The sequence below is a fragment of the Spermophilus citellus genome (assembly GCF_964194105.1).
Source record: "Spermophilus citellus genome assembly, chromosome: 9".
NCBI classification, from domain to species: domain Eukaryota; kingdom Metazoa; phylum Chordata; class Mammalia; order Rodentia; family Sciuridae; genus Spermophilus; species Spermophilus citellus.
The window spans coordinates 24,501,961-24,525,474 of NC_138191.1; the positions used below are offsets into that span (position 1 = coordinate 24,501,961).

Sequence of the window (23,514 nt, forward strand, 5' to 3'; positions counted from 1 at the left end):
TCCCACAATCCCAGTCAAGACTCAGCCTACAGGCTCAGTTGGATGATAGTGTTCTGGTGTCTCACAGGGAATTTTTGAACATCTGCTTTTCAAATGTCTCTCTTTTTTTCTTCATGTTTCTAAATTATTTATGACTTCTAGTGGCCAGAATATTGATATTATACAATCCCACATGGAAATGTTCATAATTTTCTGTTCATCAGATGTATCCATTATATGTTAGGCATATACAGTAGTTCTATTAGTAATAATGCCTGTATATAAAATAAGTCAGTCAGAGTAAGATTTAAAATATTCCAAGGATGATTTTTCCCCAGTTCTCTACTTTCATATAGTTTTCCTTCTACTATGATTTTGCTTAACTTTGATAATCTCTATCTGATTAAAAGCTCTGTCTAGATCTCTAGTGTTAATTATTGCCTTTTATACTGGGGAGCTATAGGTGTCTATAACTTCCATATTTCTTGAATATTTTCAAGAATTGGAAGCACTCTTGCCTCCTGTCAAGTTTATCATACTGGATATACCAGAATCATCAACAAAATGAAAGTATCAGTCCCAATGTCTTTATTTTTATGTGGTAGTGAGGATAGAACCCAGGGCCTCATGCATTTGAGGCAAGTGCTCTAACTCCAAGCTACAACCCCAGCCCTGAAAGTATCAGTCTCTATAAGCTACACATCAATACTTAGACTTTCTTGTGCAAGGCTGCTTTCTTGATTAGGTGACTCTTTTGGTTCAATAGTTGTGTCACAGGATAATAGTTCCTGTTTTATTTTCAGAACTGAATTTGGATACTTGCATTGAACTGCAGAACCTTCCCAAGCTTGAGGGTGATGCCCTTGGAGGCTTGGCTGTCAAAACACCTGGATGTGAGCTGCATGTCCTCACTGATACCACGAGTGTCCTGAAAGAGAAGATCATGAAAAGAAAACAACTCTTCTGCAAGTGGAGAATGGCATGCAGATTCCCTGGCCTTCAAGCTTCGGGTAGAGTGGTGACAGCTCCTGTGGCTCTGGGATGCACTTTCCCATTTTAGCTTTCTCTATGAGGATGTAGCTCCTTCTGCTGTGTTTTCTCTTCACCATTGGTTCTTTCCAAAACAGATGGAGACTGTCTGGTCTTATGTCTCTATTTTATGGTCTCCCACCCTGACAGGCCCTTCCATCTCCACTTCCTGTTTGCATTCTGAAGTCTGCTCTCTTCCTACATCTGCTGTCCTGATATTCCCTGTAATTGCCATGGGAAAGCCCAGCTTAATTGGGGGTCCTAATCCCATGAAGAGCATCTTTCAGACACATGCCACCTTCCCTGGAATCACACACTTTTGATCTAACCACCTTCCTTGACTCCACTGCCTCTTTCTTCTGGCACATGGCTCCTTCTTGGACCCTCCTTGGCAAACAGGACTAAGTCAACCCTGGATTCTTATCTTGTACACACAGAGGAAAATTGTGAAAACTGATGGGAAAGATTATGACAACTGAACTTCATCTGGGCTGTAGGTGGCAGACCCAAACAGGTCTGGAGTCATTTTGTCTTCACCCCTTAGCCCACTCCATTTTCCATGACTCCTTCTTCTGCTCATTCCTGATCTAAATTGCAATAACTCTCAAGATTTCCAACAGATCTTATTCCTGTCTAGCCAAGGTGACTGAAGAACCCACATGGGCTCTGTGTTGAGATGGGTGAAACAGCACTATGTAATGACTCCTGGATGTTTTTGAATTGTTTGCAGAAAACCATGAAAATGATGATGAAAAAGACCAAAATTCACTGAATTCCAGGTAACAACAGATAATCTGGAGATTGTAAGAAAGGGCAAAATAAGGGGTTAAGGATAACCTGAAAGAATAGACCATGAGGTCAAAAGTAGACACATTTGATGACCAAATGTAAAAAAGACTACTGTTGGCAGTGGTGATGTTGACTAAGCCCAGTGTGATGGAGCCCTTTAGCCAGGTTATCTTTTATCTTCCTGGTGCTGGTACAGTGAGTGTGACTGAGAAGAACTGCACAGTCAGTCTTGGGCATTTCTTCCTTTTAACAAAAATCACTTGTTTATTTTTAAGTTGAATAATCAGAATTAGAGGCATAGTATCTTTCTATACTATGGCCTGAGAATCACAGACAGGTATGTCATAGCAAGAAAAGCAGAAATATGCTCCCTTTCTACCCCTTTCACCGCTCAAAAAAAGTATTATGTCAAAAAAATGGATAGAAAAAGTTCTAGAAGGCACACATTCTTTGGGCACTCTCTCATGTACCAGGCTGTATTTGCTGGCCATCTATATGTAAGTGTCAATATCAGTCCTGCCCTAGGTTCAACTACAGCTTTGCTTCTCATTGTATGATCCTTCTGTAGTTGTACTTTATAGATGAAGTTGAGCCTCCTTTCTCATCAGCTTGTAATCTGGCCAGTACACTGGACACTGGTGCTCTCCCTCTCTCTCTCTCATACCATGGCACCTGAACTATGTTCATCAGATGAAAATAATTTTATGGATCACTTTTGAAGGGAGGGATCTGTTTGGGGACTCCACCCTTCATCTTTAAATCAGGACCAACTGGGAGGTTGTAGCTTCTAAACCAGCTTGATTTTTTTCTGTTATTCTTCCTTGACTCAGCATTCCCAATGGTGAACTGCAGGAGGAGAAAGAGGATGACCTCCTGCTGGGGAAAACTTATTTTCTACCCTCGGATCATCCTAATTCATCTAACACACAAGAACTTGTCAGAAGCTCTGTCTTCCCATCAGCTGAGCCTAAAGTCAGTTCTGCTGTGGATGAAGCCAGTGAGTACTCCTATCATAATTTAGATGAATCTAACTTGTCTCCCTGAGAAAGCAAAAATTCTCTGCACTCAACTCTACTGTGTAGGCTGAGATATATGCATGTAGAGGCAGGAGACCCATTTTGTTTCAGAGTAGGTACAGAGGTCAGGTGGATCTTAACCTTTGCTGTTTTCCTATGGCCTGGTCAGGTTTATTTCATTGTTGCCTTTTCTGTGTCAGCCATATATTTGCATGTAGGTTGCAATTAAGAGGGAGCACATCATGAGCACTTCAGAGACTCTGACTGATTCTGTCTTTAAAGTATGTCCACTGTGCTTGGCATGGGGCTCAGGCCAAAAATCCCAGTGGCTTAGGAGGCTGACACAGGAGAATGAATTCAAAGCCAGCATCAGCAACAGTGGGGTGCTAAGAAAGTCAGTGAAACCCAGTTTGTAAATTAAACACAAAATAGGGCTGGGGATGTGGCTCAGTGGTCAAGTCCCCTGAGTTAACTCTCTGGTGTCCCCCCGCAAAGAAAAATATGATGTTCACCATTTCTATTCATGATCTTTTCTGCCTGTGGATCAAGATCAATAAATTCCTTTTTTTGTCCCATGCCCTGGTGTCTCTGTAGAATGTTCTCTCCAGAAAATGTAACTAAGGTTAATCATATTTGGATAATAAACATGAACACATTGTTACTTCAAAGCCCTCTTTGTCAATTGGATTACTTTATTTTAGGAACTTTTGTATGGGCACCACCCACCCAAGAATACCTAGGCACATGTACAAAAGATGACATGTCCATTGGACACATGATTTCTGTCACTGTGCCTGGGTCGCTAGGTTGGGTCAATTTGCAGGGACATAAAAAATGGGTTTTCCAGGAGTGGTTAGCAAAGGAAGAATTGGGATTGTTACTGAACCCTCTTTTCCTTTCAACTTCCTCAGAGAAGGCCCAAGGGCCTTTGAGTGGACATGTGAGCCCATACATATCATAGATGCAAGTTTCCCATGCACAGGTGGAATCAAGAGCCCAAAGGAGCAGTTGTCCATCAGATAAATATAGAGATCCCTCTTGTGTGTATTACCCATTGTTTATACATGTGCTTTATCATATATAATGGGTATACATGAAGTATATCATTATTATGCATACTTTTTAATTCCTTAGGATGAGTTTTCCTTTCTTTAATAATGTGTTTGTTTCTCCTTTGATTTTGCTTGATTTTTATTATCTCTTTCTTCCCCAAAGCACAACCTACCTCCACTCTGATTTTCTAGTGTTTGGCAAATATATCTGGGTGCTATTGGATTTTACAAATCCTGTCTTACTTGCACATACTTACAGAGCATGTCCTCAATGATGCCACAGTTGTCTGCAAACAAAGGATAATTATAAGAAAAAATCTGATGAGCAAGAGGAAACTAGCATGCAGATTCCCTGGCCTTCAGGCTTCAGGTATGTTGGCTCTGGGATGCACTTGACTCCTTTTAACTCTATAAGACTGTAGCTCATCCTTCTGCAGTGATTTCTCTTCACCTGTGCTTGTCTCCAACAGCAGATGGAGCCTCTGTTGGGTCTTATCTGTATTTCCCATGGCCTTGTAGCCCTGACCTGCCCTTCCATCTACATTTCCTGTTTACATTCTGAACTCTGCTCTGTTCTCACACCTGGTCTCCTAATATTCTTGATAACTGACACAGGGAAGCCCAGTCAGATTAGGGTCCCAACCTTATGAAGAGCATCTTTCAGACACATGCTACCTTCCCTTAAATTCTATACTTTCTAGACTTTTTTGCCTTCTGTACCTGATTTCCTTGACTTCATTACCTCTTTCTGCTGGGAATGAGTCTTTCCTAAGTTACTAGCACATAGATCTCTCTCTGGGGGTTTTCATAGGGAACAAGTCTAACTCAAACCTGGGTTGTTATCTTTTTTTAATATTTTTTTTTAGTTGTAGTTGGACATAATGCCTCTATTTCACTTATTAATTTTTATGTGGTGCTGAAGATCGAACCCAGGGTCTTGTACATGCGAGGCGAGTGCTCTACCACTAAGCCACAAACCCAGCCCCCTGGATTGTTAACTTAAACATGCAAATTAAAGTGTCATTTTTTATTCTGTTTTTTATTACTTTTTAGTTATTCATGAGAGTAGAGCCCATTTTGATATCATATAGAAGCCTGGAATATATCTTATTCTAATTAGGACCCCAGGCTTTTGATGTACATAAAGGTGACATTCTCTGCATTGTGTTTCTATATGTACACAGCAAAATTATGTCAGGTTCATTCCTTTTCTTACCATTCATTTCCTTTCCTTACGGTACTCTTTTTCCTTCATTTCCCTTTGTCTAATACCTGGAACTTGTATTCTTCCCCTCTTCCCTCCTTAGTGTAGATTAGCTTCCAAATGTCAGAGAAAACATGTGATATTTGTATTTGGGGAGATTGACTTAATCCACTTAGCATGGTAGTCTCCAGATTCATCCATATATTGGCAAATATCATAAAGTTATTCTTCTTTATGGCTGAGCAATACATGTTTGTGTATATATATATCAAAACCTAGGTTGAATCCATAGCTTAGCTATTGTGAATTGTGCTGCTAAAAACATTGATGTGACTATATCACTATAGTGTGCTGAGGATAGCCTCTTCAACAAATGGTGCTGGAAAAACTGGAAATCCATATGTGGTCAAATGAAATTTAGTCCCTCTCTCTTAAAACTGAACTGAAAGCATATCAAAGACCTTTGAAGTAGACCAGAAACCCTGCATCTACCAGAAGAACATGTAGGCCCAACACTCTAACATCGAGGCTCAGGAACTGAATTCCTTAAGTACACTCCTAAAGTTCAAGAAATAAAATCAAACATCCGCAAATGGGATGGCATCAACCTGAAAAGTGTTAAAACTGATGAGCAATCATCCTGGATAAAAAGCTGTATTGCAAGACCAGAAGATGGTGTGATAGTGGAAAGCTGCATTACCTTGTCTCATGAGCACAGCAGCAGGAATATATCCACTTACTGAGGTTGATGAAAAAGGAATTTCACAAAATATAATAGTGTACATTCAATTGGACTAGGGAATCAGAAATTTGAGTACAAAAACAAAGAATAAGAATATATAGACGCCAACGCACCTGCCACATGGGTACCGAAAGCAGCAAAGATTCCCCACAAATGGAGGGGAGAACACAGAGAAACACAGATTTAGTACAGAAAAACCTGAGATCAGAAAAGCTGCCTAAACTTGGTTGATCCAGAGGTTGCAGTATTTAAAATCTAATTTAAAATTAGAGAAATGTAAATCAAAAGTACACTGAGAATTCACTCACCCCACTCAGAATGGTAAATATTAAAAATAAAAGCAACAGTAAATGATGGCAAGGATGTGGGGAAAGAGATTCACTTAATACATTGCTGGTGGAATTGCAAATTGGTACAACCATTCTGGAAAGCAGTGTGGAGCTTTTTTACAAAACGTGGAATGGAACCGCTATTTGACCCCATTATCCCACTCCTCACTTTATACCCAAACAACTTAAAATCAGCATACCGCAGTGAAATAGCCACTTCAATATTTAATAGCAGCTCAATTCACAATAGTCAAGCTACAGAACCAACTTAGGTGTCCTACATCAGATGAATAGATAAAGAATTTGGTATACATACAAAATGGAATACTACTCAGCCATAATGAAGAATAAAATTATATCATACACCAGTAAATGGATGGAACTGGAGACTATCATGCTTTGTGAAATAAGGCAGTCCCGAAGGCTTCCGAAAAAGATTTTCTCCAAATTTTTTTCTCCTCTTTTCTTTCATCAAAAGGAAATCCATCATTTCCAGAAGTAATATATTGTTATTTTGCCTTCAGTTTACTAACAATGGAATAATGAAAACACAATAATGAATAATGAAACACAAAGACTACAGCCACTTTTAGTTTACAGGGAAGTGTAGGGTGGGCATAGGTTAATTCCCAGTTACTGATTTCTACTGGAGACATGAAAATGCCTTTTCATCCTCAAGAATAGCTCAAACCTTTTTTCACAGTATTCTCTTGTACCATATCAGATCCACAGACATATAACAGCCGTGTTGGTAAAGGTCTGGGACTAATGATTCTCCATTCAGTTCAGGCTTCCCCTGTGTTTGTAGTGAGTGATGTAGAAACTACTCATTAACTGACTGGATGTTTCTGAATTTGATTTCAGGGAGTGGTGCAGAGGAGGAGAGTGGAAAAGAACAGGACTTGCTGGCTCCCAGGTAACAATGAGTGTTAAGAGCCTGGAAGAGGATGGGTTAAATATGAGGAGGGTCCCCAGATGAGCAAACCAAGAGATACAAAGTGTCCACACTATTCACATGCAAAGGCAAACACAAGCTGCTGGTATGACTGCATTCCTCAATCACGGAAAAAGTCCATCTTTTAAGGAGGTGTTTTTCTTTTCTCTGTCGTTCCTGTCTGTATCCAACTAGAAGTAATCAAACTAACTGAATGTTTTGTTTTTGTTTGTTTGTTTGTTTGTTTGTTTACCTCACAGAATCTACATCTCCTGTCTTGTATGGGTCCTTTGAGTATGAGATATAAATATGGTTTCTTTCTGGTTGATAAGACTTTTTGGCAGGAATGTCATAGCCTTGGGTGGGGGGAATACACATACACACACACACACATATAAAAATGCGTGCACACACACACACACACACACACACACACACATAAAGTCCATTTTCTGTGTATGCTGTGGCTCATGGTTGTATCACACAGGGAGATTGGAGTCTCTGTCCTCAGCTCTTTTCTAGTCAGTAGATTGAGCCCCTCTTCCTATCTCCTGTCATGAAGACATGTGCACCCTTCCCATATCCTAGGAGGATCATTTTCTTTCTCTTTGAAAGGAGTACCCTCTTGCCCTTCTGTGACCACTCCCTTAGGCCTCTATTTAGACCAACTGGGACTCATATTTACTACTCTCATTTAATCGTACTCTTTATCCCTCCAGTCTGAGACAAGCCCCACAGGAGGAGAAAGAAATCCTGCAGGACGTATTGAATGAGGGCTGTAACACTTGCCCCAGTCACTCTGAATCATCAGATATCCACCAGCCCCCGTGCTTCAGTGCTGATCCCTTGGGTGAGCATGAAGTCTCCCTTTGTCTATCTGCAGCTCATGACTACCCCATTAAAACACAAATGCACTCCTATTAATTATACTTCTGAGGGTCCAGTGACAAATTCAGGATGGTAAACCTAGAACTAACAAGAGCAGGGAAGTTGTAGGGACTGTAACATACTCACAGGTACCATTTATGTGTGTGCATATCAGGGCTCTGCATGACCTTATTCTTACAACCTAGGACAACTGATCTCTCCTACAGTGTTCTTGCTCATGTTTGATCCTTTGATTACAAGCACAAGCCTATAATCCCAGCTGCTCAGGAGGTTGAGGCAGGAGGATCTTGGGTTTAAAGCCAACTCAGAGGGCATGGGATGTGGCTCAAGTGGTAGGACAGTCACCTAGCATGCATGAGGCACTGGGTTCAACACTCGGCACCATAAAAAAAAATAAATAAAGATATTGTGTGTCCACCTAAAAATAAAAAAAATTTAAAAAATTTAAAAAGCCAGCCTCAGGAAAAAGCAAGGCAGTAAACAACTCAGACCTTATCACTAAATAAAATACAAAATAGGCCTGGGGATGTAGTGCAGTGGTCATGTGCCCCTAAGTTCAATCGCAGTAACAAAAAAAAAAAAAAAAAGAGAACATTGAAATGGTTAATCTTGCTTACATTAAAATGCTAGAATCAGGTGGTGGAAATATTGGTTTATACCAGAAAAGTTCTGAAAGAGGAATTTCCTTCTAGTACACTGCCAAAGTTAACATTGAGATCCTTAAAAATAATCCCTAGTATTGAGAAAAATGAGGCTCAGGTATTTTAATCCTCTTCCTAGAGAATGAAACTGGTTCTGTTTGAGAATTGTGAGGGGGCCCAGAGCCACTAAGTCTTGGAATGAGCTTTGTGGAAGGAAGGAAGCTGCAGTTAGTGAAATCCAGAAGAACCTGGAAGAGTATCCAGGGCTCAGGAGACCAAAATGCATTTTGACTTTGTCCAGTTACATGAAGAGCATTCCATAATAATGATCCACCCAGTCAGAGACGTTGTGCATGATGGATCAGCATAGCATCTCAGACTATTTCTTTAAACTCAACATGTGAGTTCTTCCAGGTTAAGTCCTTTAGTTGCTCCCTGAATTATATATACATAAATTATGTCTTCTTCTGAGGGAGGTGTCTGTACTGGAATGAGTAAAGTGGAGTTATTTAATGACTTCTACATTTCTGAATATGTTTACAGAACACCATGACAATGAGGACAGTGATAAAGAAGAGTCACTTTATTTCAGGTAACAATGAATGACCAGGGGCTAGAAAAAAATGGGTAAAATAAAAGGGGTGCAGGAATCCTAAAAGTACAGAGCATAAGGTCAAATGTAGTCAAAGTTTCTTAAAGGCACAGTAGGAGTGCTGATTGCAGTGAAGTTGTTGATTCTATCCAAGATGATGGAACCCATTAGCAAAGTTCTCTGTCTTCTTTATGGTATTGTAAGAGTGAGTCTGCTCAAGAAGAACTGAGCAGCCTTGGGCACTTCTAGATCTTAAATAAATCATGTGTTCCCTTTGTAAAGGTCAAACTCAGGATGAGATCCAAAAATCATTTCTGTACTGTTAGCCTGAGCTCATCAACAGGTATTCCATAGCAAGAAAAGTAGATAGAACAAAAATGATATCGTGTCATAATATGGATGTGCAAAGAAGGCAAAATGTCTCTGAGACTCTTCAATTCAGGAGACTATTGATCAGACACTTGTGTCTAAAATTCACCATGCTTTATGCACAAGGTTGGCCCCTGCTATGCTTCTCATTGTGTGATCCTTCTGTGACTGTACCTTATAGGCAGAGCTGTGCCCTCTTCCTCTTGAGCTTGTTATCTTGTTAGCAGTACACTGAGCAATGGTGGCCCTTGGTCTCTCTCTCATACCATGGCACCTAAACTATGTCCTTGAGATGAAAATGGTTTTTTGAATCATTTTTGAAGGGAGGCACCTGTTTGGGACTCCACCCTTCAGCTTTGAATCGGGACCAGCTGGGAGACTGTAATTTCTAAACCACCATGATTTCATCTTTTGTTCTTCCCTGCCTCAGCTGTCCCAGCAGTCTCAACAGTGAACTGGAGGAAGAGGAAGAGAATGACCTCCAGCTGGATGAAAAATATTTTGGGGACGCTGGTCATCCTGATTCATGTGACACACAAGAACTTGTCAGAAGCTCTGTGTTCCCATCACATGAGCCTAAAGTCAGCTCTACTGTGGATGGAACCAGTGAGTACTTTTATCCTAATTCAGATGAATGCAACTTGTCTCTGGTAAATCACAAATTCTCTGCACTCAACTCCACTATCTAGGCTGAGACATATGCCTGCAGAGCCAGGAGACCCAGTTTGTTTCTCAACAGGTGTAGAGGTCAGGTGGATCTGAAGCTTTGTTATTTTTCTTGCCAGGTCAGTTTATTTTTAATCCTTGTCTGCACTGTGCCAGCCATAGTTGCGAGTAGACTGGAGTTAGGAGGAGGGGATTAGAAGCATCTCACAGACATCTCTACAACTTGTTCCAGGAGGGATTGGTCAGACCTCAGTCTTTAAAGGGGTTAAATCATTCCTTCTGCAGTGTCCTTGGAAATTGCATTTATTTTCTAATGATTTCCTCTCCTCTTTTCATGAGATAGAATATTCAAAAATCATATGGAAGTCTCTTATGGTTCTTGAGTGTTGACTCAGTTTCTCAGCTTCCTCTGAGAAGGCTATCCTTCAATCAGTCATTCCTGTTTCTGTTCCACCATACATTGCTGTAGGTTTCAACCCAAAGGAGCACAAATGTTTCTTTCCTCCAGAGATTACATGTTGAATCATCTGTTCCGTCTGAGAGTTATGTTCTCATGTAAATTGTCAATGGCCAGTGTACATGATGGGGAACTGGCCCAGTTATTCAGACAGCAGACAGCATTTCTCTCCACAAGTTCCAGGATTGTCACTCTTGTTGAACAAGAGCCCTGAGTGATAGTAGCTTTATAGAGTATGTAGAGAAAAAAAATATATTCTTCTTTCCTCTCTCTCAAGGTAGAGTTCAACTTTTCCTCAGATAAACTTTTGAAATTCTTGAGTCTTTACTCATTAAATCAGTTTTTAGGAAGAGCAGAAGTCTGTGATGTCTCCCTGTATCCGAATGTTTTATAGTAAAATTAACTGACTAAATTTATTTCCCAACCCTTGCTTTAGTCAGTGCCTTTTCAGGTGTGACCATGTTTTTCTTTTTCCCATTTCCACTGAGGGGCAGTGATGCAAAGGTTTAATCTCAGTGTCACAACATTTCAGAAACAGAAATACAATACATGTGGTGAACTATAACCACTGCCAGGTGATCTCTGTATACAGACTACTCCATTAAATCCTCAAGAGACACTGTCCACAGTTGGTGGTGTCTCTACAGTAGTGCTGCGGACACTGAGATTCAGCATGGTCACTGCCCCCAAATCTCCACTAGTGTGTGGTGGGAACACAGGGCCCATGTCTGCCTGACTCCTCAGCCAACATATTTTTACTGCTGTGCAGCCTGATCTTTCAAAGATGAGGCTGGGTTGGGTGTTCACCCATTCCTAATTCTGTATGTTACAAATGTTTTTGAGACAATTTCAAACAGAAACAGAGACATTGCTTCTCTGGAACAAAGAATTCATAAGGCCTCTCACATGGGTTGTTGAGCTATTAATCAGTATACTTTGTCCCTGGGAAGAGCCAGTGCCTCATCCATTCCCTCCAAATAGAGCTGGACACAGTCACCTTTATACATGAATCTGAAATGAAGAAAAAGAGCATTCCAATTGTACAAATATTCATCCTGTGTGGGTTCTCTGACCCTAATGTGTATATTGTGAACAGGACACAGCTGTAACTACAGTAGTGGTGCTGACCTCTCTACTCAGACCTGTCCTCTGTGTACACAGAAAGCCCTGCAGAAACAACATGAATATAACTAAGCTACAACTTGATATTTTGTTGAGGACTTTCCCATCTTGCCCACTAATGGCATGTAACAATACTTTCAGAATTTGATAAATGGCTCCAATAGTTGTAGAGGATCTTCTACTGTGAGCCTTGAAAAATGTCAGCAGGGTTCCTCCCTGCTAAAAGCAGGCAACAGAAAACATGACAAAATTCTAACCCGATTTAAAATATTTATTGCAGATGACCTAGAGGGTAGACCTGGCTCTGTGGTCATTCACAGAAGTGGTAGAGAGAGTGAGTCTACATTGAGCTACAGCCACCTTGAGACTAAATTACCCCAAAGCCCTTCAGTCTGAGTTCAAGGTAGTTTAAATGTAATATCCTTGTGGGAAGGTGAGACTTTCCCAAGGGACTTCACAGATTTGGCCCCTTTTCATGATAGACACTATATATAGGAGGGGCTGGAGGTTTAGACACAGTGGAAAAAAATATTGTACACAATGATTGAGGGATCCAGCCTCAAGGAACTGAAAGAAGTAGATTGAAGGGGAGGAGATTTGTTTTTGATATAATGAGACTAAATAGGATTTCATGAAAAGGAATGGGCCAGGATGTCAGGGGTTGGACATATAAAAGGAGTTCTCCTTCCCACCAAAATTATGTAATGATAGAGTGGCTGGTAGTAAGCATGGCATACAAGACCTTTGTGAAGAAACTGTCCACGTTGCCAAGAGTCCATGAAGAGATTCTTGTGTCAGTGGCCATTTTCAATCGTTCCAGGTCTAATCTCCTTTTTTGTCTGTTTCACCATTGCTTTCACAAACAGGTATATTGGTTTAAGATACTTTCTCCTTCAGGTCAAGAGGATCTCTCATGCATGTTACTGAGTGTCTTCAGTGACAGATGATTAATGATGGATGAACTGAGACTTGGGGACACACAGTACATGAGAGGCAGGGAGCAGCATCTGTAGACAAAGACCTGATTGCTAGAAGACAGTGAAGCAGAGTGAGAGTCAGGGAGGAGACAGCCTGACAAGGAAGGATGGTGTATGGGAGTGTTGGGATGTGATGTTGGATAACCCTGTGGGGCCAGGAATGAGGACTTCAAATGCAAGATGGGGAGTTGGAATTATTCAGGGGGATGTAGGAATATAGTTTTCACAAGCAGAGAGGGACCATGGTAAGAGCAGGACAGTGAGTTAGAAGGCTAGTGAGGCTGGGCTCAGTGGTCCCAGCAGGAGGTTCTCTCATGGCCAGGAGTGTGAGGCCAGCATGGGTAACACTGTGCCGCTGTATCTTAACAAAAGTAAACCTGACGGGAGAGTTGATCTTTGGGGGACTTCACAACCAGAGAAGGTAGTGAGGAGGAGAGTGGAAGAATCTAGACACCAGTAATGAGAGTATGATGAGGTGTGTTCTCAGGGTGATGGAGCCAAACAGTCAGATTGAAGAAATTTTGAGAAAACTGAAGCAGATCGTGGTGACAATGAGGAATTTTCAAGGAGAGTGTGTGGAGAACACAGTAGTGGGCAGCAGGCCCTCTTGTACCCAGTTCTTCCTGAGCCTGACCTGGATTGACATGAGGCTGCTGGAAACCTCCAGTCAGTTTAATTTCTGAGGACATCTATTCATTTCCCTAGGGACATAGAACACAATTATATCAGGAGGAATGTCCAATTTGCCTCTGTAGTATGTGGAAAATATAAGGATTATGGACCCGATCTCTCTTCACAGTTTCATACAATTGATTTACAATAAGGAGCCAGCTCCTCTGCTGCATTGCTTATAGCTGCTAACAGCCTCCAGGTGGCACAGACTGTACATGTGTATGGATTGTAGGTGGTACATAGACCACAAGGAATCATAGGCTTCCGAAATGCAGAGAGGGAATGTTATACAACCACTCGACACCCCTTTCCATGGTATCCGATATTATTATTAAAAATAAATAAAGTAAAAGTATTAAACAAAAATAGCTCTGCCAAAAGAAAAATACTGTATTCCTAATATATATATATATATATATATATATATATATATATATATATATATATATATATATATATTGTAATTCCCACCACTTCAAGTTGGGATGTTAATATATTAGCCTACATAGTTGTCTCCTACTATCTAATTCTTGAACTAATTTTCTATTTCAGTTTGTTTTTTATTATTGGTACCACTGTTAAATACAAAACACCCGACAATAAGTAATGCTGCAGAGCTCTAGTAACAAAAAGCATGATATTGTCACAAAAAATAGACCCAAAGACCAATAGGTCAGAATAGAAGACAGAGACAAATCCACATACTTAGAGCCCTGTGGTACTTAACAAAGGTGCAAAAATATACATTGGAGAAATGAGCCTTTTTATTAATAAATGGTTCTGGGACAACTGGATAACTATATAGAAAAATAACACTAAAACCCTATTTCTCACCCTTCACAAAACTCAAATGAAAATGAATCAAACACTTAGGAATTAGACCAGAAAACTTACAACTGTTAGAAAAGAACATAGGGCCAACATTCTACATATTATTGCTGGCACCAGCTTCCTCAAAAGTACATGAACTGAAACTATGAATAAATAAGTGCGACGTCATCAAACTACAAAACTTCTTCCCAGCAAAGGAAAGAAAGAAGAGTGTGAAGAGAGGGCCTACAGAATGGGAAAAATATCTTGGTCAGCTACTCATCTGATTAGGGATTAATACCCCAAATATATAAATAACTCAAAGCACTTCATACAAAAATATCCCAAATAACCCAATCAATAAATGGGCAATAGAAAAAATGAAATAGAAACTTCTTAACAAAAAAATTACAAATAGCCAAATAGATGAGAAAAGGTTCAACATCACTAGCAATTAGGGAAAACAAATGAAAGCAATACTAAAATTTTATCTCACTCCAGAATTGCAATGTTCAAGAATATACATAAAAAAATGCAGGCAAGGTTGTGGGGAAAATGTACACTTGTATAGTGTTAAGGGGACTGCAGACTAGTACAAGTCCAGAAACCACTATAGAGATTCATCAAAAAACTAGAGATGTAAACATCCTATGAGGATCTGCCCACTCCTTGGTATTTTGCCAAAACTTCTAAAATCAGCATACTACAGTGACAGCTACCTCAATGTTTATAGCAGCACATTTCACAATAGCTAAATTATGGAATCACCTTAATAGATAAATAAATTTTATAATTCTGACACATATATATGATATGTGTGTAAACACACACACACACACACACACACACACACACACTGGGGTTCTTCAAAGGCATAAAAGAAAATGAAATAATGACATTTACAGGTAAATGGATAGCAATGAGAATATCATGCTACGTGAAATAAGCCAAACACAAAAACTCAAAACTTGAATGTTTACTCTCATGCAGAAACTAGAGTAAAACAAAGGAAATGGGGAGGGCAGGATAGGATATCATACAGATAAAGGAAAGATCAGTAATGGAGAAGATTGAGAGGCAGAGTGCAGAGATGGGTAAGGGGAGGCAATGCAGATGATTGTTTTTTGTTGTTGTTATAGATGAACACAATATATTTATATATATTTTTAACCTGGTGCTTAGGATTGATCAAAGGGACTCAGGCATTTGAGGCAAGTGTTCTCGACTAAGCCACAACCCCAGCCCCAGAATGAATTCTTAAAAAGTTGTTACGTGGACATATAAATATACCACAGGGGACGCCACCTTTATGCATAGGTAGAAAGAAGCAATCAAATATAAATTAATAGATGAGCAAAAGGAAGTTTAGTAGAGTAGATGAAAAAGATTTGGGAAATGTTAGGGGGAATGGGAGAAAAAAGAGAGAGGGAAGGGGGCAATCATTAACTGAAGTCAAATTGCATGTGTGTATGATTTTGTCCGAATGAACCCACTACTATGTACAACTACCCAGTTCTAATCTTAAAAAAGAAATATAGGTAAGAAAATCATTATGAAACCTAAAAAGGCAAAAACAAATTTCTGTGGAAGTTTGGCTATAGGTGGGAGACACATACTGGCCTGGAGCCTGTGTTTTCCAATGTCATTTATAGTAGGACAGGTTTTACTACATTTTTATATTTTACATGATCCAACTGGCAAAGAGGGGCACTGAGACATTAATAGACAAGCTGGGTTTACAGGGCTTAGAGACCTAATCAGGTGCTTGGCTTTTTAGTTGCTCTTCCTTCCACCTCACTAGGCTCCGTCTCAGTATCACAGACCTTCCACACTCTCTAGAAGGGCTTCCTTTTCTTCACCTAGGGGGACCTCAGTATGTGGCACAATGCTCCTGTCCCTAAGGAAACCAGGGCTGTGGAAAAGTGCTGGGTGGCAGGCACATTTATTCCACGTGGTAGACATCCACTTGTGCCCCAGTCTCTTGCCTGCCTCTTCAGATAAGCATGTTCACCAGATTTCTCTGGCTCTCTTCAATATCCAGCCTCTATCTTGCCTCCCTAGTTTTAATTTGAGTGTTAACAGAGGTCCCACTCCCCAGCCTCTTGACACAACATTCCACTCTGTGTCTTCTGTTTTGTCTTTTGGGGACACCAATTGATTCATGCTCTCCAATCACCTCCATGGCCATATCCTCAATCACTTCTGCTCAGGTTTCTCTAAGTCTGAGCCTTGACATTCTCATGCCAAATATTCTTGGGTCATGTTAATCCTTATTTTCTCTGTTGCGCTGAATACACATTTTTCAGATAATGACCTCAAGTGTCAGATGAAAGTGGACTATTTCGTGGACTTTTTATTGTGGCCTGTAAGTAAGAGATATCTGTAAACTGTTAAGCACAGTACCCAGCTGCCAGGAAGTGCTCAGCATACATTAGGTTGCTGCCTTGCCCTTTTGGAGCTGCCATGGTGGGTGTGGTGTTGAGTCTCCTCTTCACTTCCTCCTGACAGGGCTTCCCTGTCACTGTTTTCCCATGTACCAGCTGAGATGCAGCAGCATGGCTCAGTCCCTGCTCTTCCTCTTGTTCCCAGCCCCAGAGGCCTGAACTGGAACCTGGCTCTGACCCACTCTCCTCTTAGCAGGAACTCCTTTTATTGATAGTTTACATTTTGATGAACTTTTGTAATACAGAGAATTTGAACCCAAGTTCTTCTATGTGTGCCAGACCTGCCATACTCTATAGAGTGGTTTCTTTTTCTTCATTCTACCACTGAACTGCACCCTAGCCCTTGATAAATATTTTAACATATACATATTTCACATATATGCATATGTATATGTATTTTATATATGTATGTGATTTTGTGCATATTGAAGTTTCACTACAAGGCATTGTACTAGAAAGCACATAGAAAATTATACATAAAGGTGGTTTATGAAACTGTACCTAACAAGTTTTTACTGGAAGTTACATTCATGTGGAATATCCATCCATCAAACATTTTTTTTCCTAAATAATAGAAACATATCAATCTGTTAACTTTTGCTTTTCTATGTGACATATATACGCTAATGATATGAGAAGGAAGTCCTGGCACCTTAGATCTTGTGTGGTGAAGGCTAGACTGTGCATGATATGGGATGCAGGCTGTTTGTGATGTCCTTGACACTGGTTGTTTTTACTCCCTAGATTCAGGTATTTCCTCTGTATTTGGGGTGTTGGCATAGATTTCTAACTCTGGTCCTCCACAGCTCTTCTTTCTCTTCTCCTGGCTCAGATACTGTCATTGTCACCAGGACAAATGGTATAAATATGACAACTAAAGGGCTTGGACACAATGAAGGAAAATTATTAATGCAAATAGCTGTTGGTCCTCTGTGTGTCATGGGAATTTAGAAAATTTTCTGTGTGCGACATCCTTTTTCTCCTGACAGAGAAAGCATCGTCCATGTTCCTTGACTCCTCTGTGGCTGCCTTTCTTCTCATTCTTCTTCTTGCCACAGTTGTCCTATTGCTCTCTTTTGGTCATTGCCCTGTACACATTCTTATTCACTTGTCTGTGCCTTTCTATCCAGAAAACTTTCATGTTTATAATATTGTCCTGAATAGCCCACTTGTCAATGAAAACAAAATTTGTCTTCTGGAAAGTTTATCATTATGTAATGATGTAAGAAAGATTATAAAAATAAAGAAACCAAAAGGTGTCTATGGGCTTGAGCCACCCTGCATTTCTGAAGGCTGCCTTTCTTGAACCTGGGCTCTCTCACTGTCTCTGCACTGGTGAGAACTGAGGATATTATCATGAATAACAGCAGATCCTTATTATTGTGGTTTTCTTTTTCAGAGCTGGATTCAAATGATCCTTCAGGAATGAAGAACTCTCTGAAGCTAGAGGGTGATTCTATGGATGGCTCCTTCGCCAACAAGCATGGCTGCCACATCATAGGCCACATCGATGACTATACTGCTCTCAGAGAGCAGATTGGGGAGGGGAAACAGCTGGTTGAAAAGATCCAGTCTCTCCTGAGGCCCACATGCAACTTCCTGGGCCTTGAAGCTCAGAGCTCAGAGGTAGTCACACCTGTAGCTCCTGGGTTCACCCTTTCTTTGTGCCCTTTGTCCTTAATTCTAGTTTCTTCTCCTCTATTTACTTTTGTGGCCTGCATCTCCCAATGACAGAGAAAGCATCTTCCAATTATTCTAGCCAAGCCCTTGCTTCCCTATCTCCTGATTCATTCTATGTTCTACTCTGTGGTACAGGAAGCCAACTAGATATTCTCCCTCAGAGCCACAGAGATGTCTGTGCAGTGTTGCCACCATCCTCAGTAAAGTATTTGTTAAGAGTTGATGCCCGTATGATGTTGAAATCAGCACTGTCTCATGGTTCATTATCTGTTACAGTCATGCTGGCCCATGTGGATTAAAATCAGTCAGATGGACAGGTAGTGAGGGATTTGCATCCTTATATGTGGAAAGAGTAAGAACCTGGCAATGGGAGGGAGGCAATCTGCAAATGCTTCTCAGAGTGCATCTCTGTTCAGAGACAACAAGGGCCAATGGCTGTGCTGTCTGAGCCACCAAAGACCCATGGATGTATAGACAGTGCCTTGCATCCAGGTAACCCCCACTTCAGGGCAAGACACAGACCCCTATTTATAAACCAACTAAGGGGCCACAGGCCCAATGTGAGAAGTCACCTCTTGTGCCTCAAGTTCACTGGTGCAGAGGGGTCTTTTATTGCATGCGAGGAAGGTAAAAGGTCTGTAGAGGACATGACATGGGAATGAGCTTTGACAGCCTTATATAGGGTGTCCAGGTGAGGAGTCATTCCAGGTAAAAGGAGCCACACTTAAGTCCTGGGACCTCAAAGGGATGAGCTAGGGTTTTCCAGGTTCAAGCAGCCCCTGCTTTGTGCCTCATCAACAAAGGAAGCTTGAGTCTTGTGCAGGGCTGCAATGTCATGAGCCCTGAGATGTCTCAACTTCAGTGATGTCCATGGCTCCCTCCCACCTTTCCACAGGCACCAAGCAGCAAATGTTTCCATGAGCTAAGAAGCAGTGCTCATGCCCTGCAGCACATCCTAGATGAGTCAGCCTCACTCCTGACCAAGTTCTGGAGAGCAGCTTTACCAAGCTTCCACGGCCCTGGGCTGCCTGGCAAAGTGGTAAGAGGCCAGTGTTGTCTTCTGGTATAAGCTTTGTTCTTCTGCCCCATGAGATTCTGTATTCTCAGTTCCAGGGCTTTCTGAGGGTCAGGAGCTACATAGGTTGTGCTATGCATCCTGGAGGGAGACCCCTGGTGGATGTTTTCATTGAAGCTCTGATTACCTTACTTTGTCCTCACACCCCAAACTCCAAGATAATAATTCAAAGAGAAGAAAAGGAAATGGAGAAGCACAGACATAGATGCCCTGATAATCTATAAATATCTGCTTCCAATAAATCTGAAGTTTGAGCTGAAATTCAGGGGCCTTTGAAGCTTCTCCATTCCTCAGGGCTTCTTGGTCAAAAGATCAAAGGAAGTCACTGTGATCCTGCAGCTTCTTTCAGTCATGCTCCTAGAATCCCAACACACCTTTTATCTCTGTTCCAGTCTGGGGAAAAGGTAGAGCCCCTAAAGAATTGTCCTGCCTTGGGTGGGCTAGTATCTGGATCCGCTCCCTAGTTTTTATTTCCATATTAATGTAACTGGTATGTTTGGGGAAAAACTATGCTAATTACAAGGAAGCACTTTACCATCTTCAGATTCGTACAGACATTTTGAAATGTGAACACTGTCATCAGGTAGCCCTGTGTCCCAGACATAGTATCTCTGAAATTCCAAGTCCTGCATGGATGGGAGAAGAAGGGTGAGAAAAAACTTCTGCAAGGACTGATTTGGAGGTCTTGTTCACAGTTGGGAGTTGCTGTGGGTCTGGAGTCAGGGTCTCCTTGATCCTTGATTGGGGGCTTTCAGGTTCTCAACATTCCTACCTGTGGTCTTTTTTCCAACTGTTCTGAACTGAGGGATTGAGAAGCTATAATGAAGGAAACTCAGTCTGCAAGTGCTGAGAAGATTATAGAGTTCTACTTCTGATTGGTAGGAACCACAAAGAACTGGATATGTTTGGTGTCCAAACTGTTGTCTGAGAGCTTGTCCTTCTTCCCCAGGATGAGTCAATGGAGAGGGAGCTCCTGGATCTGCGAGCCCAAGTATCCAAACAGGAGAAGCTCCTTGAGAGCACAGCTGAGCGTCTGAAGACTGCCAACCAGCAGAAGGAGAACATGGAGCAGTTCATTGTCAGCCAGCGTAGGTGCCCCTGAGCTGTGGAGCAGCAGATGGTCTTGCAGATGTCCCACTTGTGCTGCAGATAAACAGTGACCACAGAGGCACTGGAATGTTGGGAGGGGAGAGTCTGATGCACTGGGTCCAACCCTCCTGTGACATGAGCAATTGTGGTTGCAGAGGGAGCAGGGACAAAGGGGTCAGCAATAGGCCATGATTGAGGGGTGAGAAGAAAATGCTCTAGAAAATGCATGCCCAGCAAGTAGAGCCTAGCTGGAAATTCCTTCTTTGTGGGGCTCTTTTCTTCTTTCAGTGACCAGGACACATGATGTTTTGAAGAAGGCAAGGACTAACTTGGAGCTAAAGCAACGATTGCGTCTTACACAGTCACAGAGCCTGCTTCAAATACATCACCATCTGACATCAGATCTGTAAGTGACCCTGACCTCCTTTACCTTCTAGGAGATATCTGGTCCACCGCACAGGTCTTAGCTCCTGGATAGCCTCCTCTTAAGACTCCATACCTTCACCCTCCTGCCCGCTCAGCTTTCTACCCTGTTATTATTCTCCTCTCGTCACCATCTGTCCCCTTTAGCCCAATTTTCTCTCCTTGATGTCAGTCAAGCAAGGAGTCAGAGAAATGCAGTTCAGTTGGTCCTTGAGGGAAGAAACTTTCAAAGTCTCCCTGTGAATCAGTTGTCTACCAAGAGATCTCGAGGCCATATGTGCATTCTGGACTTTCCTGAACTACTTTATGAAAAACCAAATAAGGCATAACCTTATAAATTGACTTTAGTGCACAAAATTAGGTTAAGAACAGCATTTTATTTTAACACCTCATTTTCTTTCAAAAACATGAAGGAAGATCCACTTGGTCTCCTGGACATAAAAGAAAAAAACTGATAATGAAAAAAAGACACTTTAAGGGAAATTTTTAATATATATATATATATATATATATATATATATATATATATATATAATGTTAATATATATTATATTAATATATTAATATATATATATATATCAGATATTCTCTACATTTATTTAAATGCTGTGCTAATAATTCCCTAGAAATCCTATTAAGAGAATCTTGATGTGTAACTGATTGTTTTAAATATGAGACATTAAACCTTTAAACTTATATGGTAAACATCAGAGCAGTTGAGCCTTCTAGGAATGTTCCTAAGTTGTACCCTGAGAGCCTTGACACACAGAGTGTGATCAAGCATGGGATGTATATTAACTGCTCTTGCTTTCTAATTCCCTTTGGATCTTCTCTGAGGATTGCTTTCTTTCCTGAGTCTCTTATCACAACACTTAGAGGATTGGCTCTGTACAGCCTCCTCCTATCGCTGCCAAGTTAACCCACAGCCTCCAGTTCCTGCTGGCTCCCTCCAGTGTGCAGCCCACCCTCTCCTTGTTCATGATTTCTGGTCTCTAACTCCAGGCTTAATGTTAACTGGTTGTATGCCTTTGGCTGGCCCCTTTGCCTCTGTGAGCTACTACCCTTCATCTGTTAAAGGTGGACCTAGACTTAGATAATCTCTGAGGTCCCTGCCAATTTGACTTCTCCTTAAGAAAAATGAGACACACACTTAACAGGGGAACTTGCCTCAATATGTCCTCTTCAGTACAGGCTGTTTCTACATGTGTATGTTTCATGCTCCATCCTTATTTTCCTAGAATATGACAAAGGCCTTTATTTTTCTTCAGACCATATAACATGTAGTATGAACTGGGTAATAAAAGGACAGTAGTAGGATCTGACCATATGATATGCAGTAGGGCTATGGCTGGGGCACCAGGGATTTGGGTGCACAGGGAAGCTTATCCTCTAAGCTGGAACCTGGAATCTTCTCCAGACCCAGTGCATCCCCTTGACTCATTCTTTTTACCACCTCCCACCATGTTTATACCTTCCTTCATGCTTTGCCCTAATTCCAGTGTCTGGGCATCATAAGTGGGGTCTAACAGTTCCATCTGAACAGGATTCTTTTGTTTACTTGCAGGTGAAATCCTTAAGGGTCCTTCTGTGTGCTCCAGCATTGAGACTCTTGCCTTCCAGGAGCCACAAAAGAAGCAAAGCCACCACAGGTCCCTTAAACACGAGGAAGCCTAGGCCTAACCCCCTCACCACATCTGAACAACTGTCTATCTGCTAAGGAGCACCTGGGCCCTATTCCTTCAAATCTGGTGCAGGTCTGAAGAGGTGATCAGAAATGTCTCCTACTAGGGTAGTCAGAAAGGCAGAATGACTTCCTGGCAGTGATGGAATACCAGTAGTCAAAGACCACCAGGCTTCTCATTAGACAAAGTGCACCTAAGAGTGCATGCTAAACCTCGAGACACTGCTTCTGAACAGCCTCAGTGACACAGCACCTGCCACAACACAGTTCTCACCTCAGCAGCTCTCCTCAGAAAATCAACTCTGGGGAAATTGTTGCCTCCTACACAAGGGTCATGTGGTTCCAATGTAGAGCTCCTTGGCAGTTCTAGAAGCACCCTAGTGAGCAGCAGGGCCCTGCTGGACAGTGTCAGTGAGACTCAGCTAGCACCTTTCACAGATCCACACCTGACCATGTAGCTCCTCTAGGCCAAGCCAGGCTGGAGTTTGCACTACACCATCAGGTCTCACCTCTTTGAGTCCATGTGAGGAAGGAAATTGATGACTTGCTAAGAGGCCCTCTCATTTATAGCCTAGCACAATCTGCTTCCTTTATTCACTCATTCTCCAAATTTTACTGCCCCCACTCCTCCACATTAAATATGCTGTGCCATTTTACTAATCTAACTTCCCTCAGGGGAATATGAGACTGATGTCCACACCAAGTCTATGCAAAGTCTTGCATATGGCAGCCTCTACTTGTTTCTTAGTGGTGTGGGCCAGGCCCCAATTGTACTGAAGCCTCCTTTGTGTCTTCAGAGTGCTCCTAGTATGCGTAAATGTAAGATAGAGGTTTATTTATGTTGCTGTAGCTAT

At 41.4% G+C, this 23,514-nt stretch overlaps 1 protein-coding gene across 1 annotated transcript in view; it reads left to right on the forward strand.

Annotated features, from left to right (window-relative positions):
• LOC308655462 (uncharacterized protein) overlaps positions 1-23,088 on the forward strand; it is a gene marked incomplete at its 5' end in the record, with an annotated part of 66,938 nt that extends 43,850 nt beyond the window's left edge. The window contains 9 exons of the mRNA XM_081305578.1: positions 783-989; positions 1,739-1,787; positions 2,628-2,794; positions 4,125-4,235; positions 18,112-18,338; positions 19,288-19,431; positions 20,417-20,555; positions 20,845-20,962; positions 22,544-23,088. Of these exons, the coding sequence (XP_081161704.1) occupies positions 783-989; positions 1,739-1,787; positions 2,628-2,794; positions 4,125-4,235; positions 18,112-18,338; positions 19,288-19,431; positions 20,417-20,555; positions 20,845-20,962; positions 22,544-22,547 (1,166 nt within the window). The 3' untranslated portion in view covers positions 22,548-23,088. The remainder of the gene's footprint in view (positions 1-782; positions 990-1,738; positions 1,788-2,627; positions 2,795-4,124; positions 4,236-18,111; positions 18,339-19,287; positions 19,432-20,416; positions 20,556-20,844; positions 20,963-22,543) is intronic.
• Between the last annotated feature and the right edge of the window lie 426 nt (positions 23,089-23,514).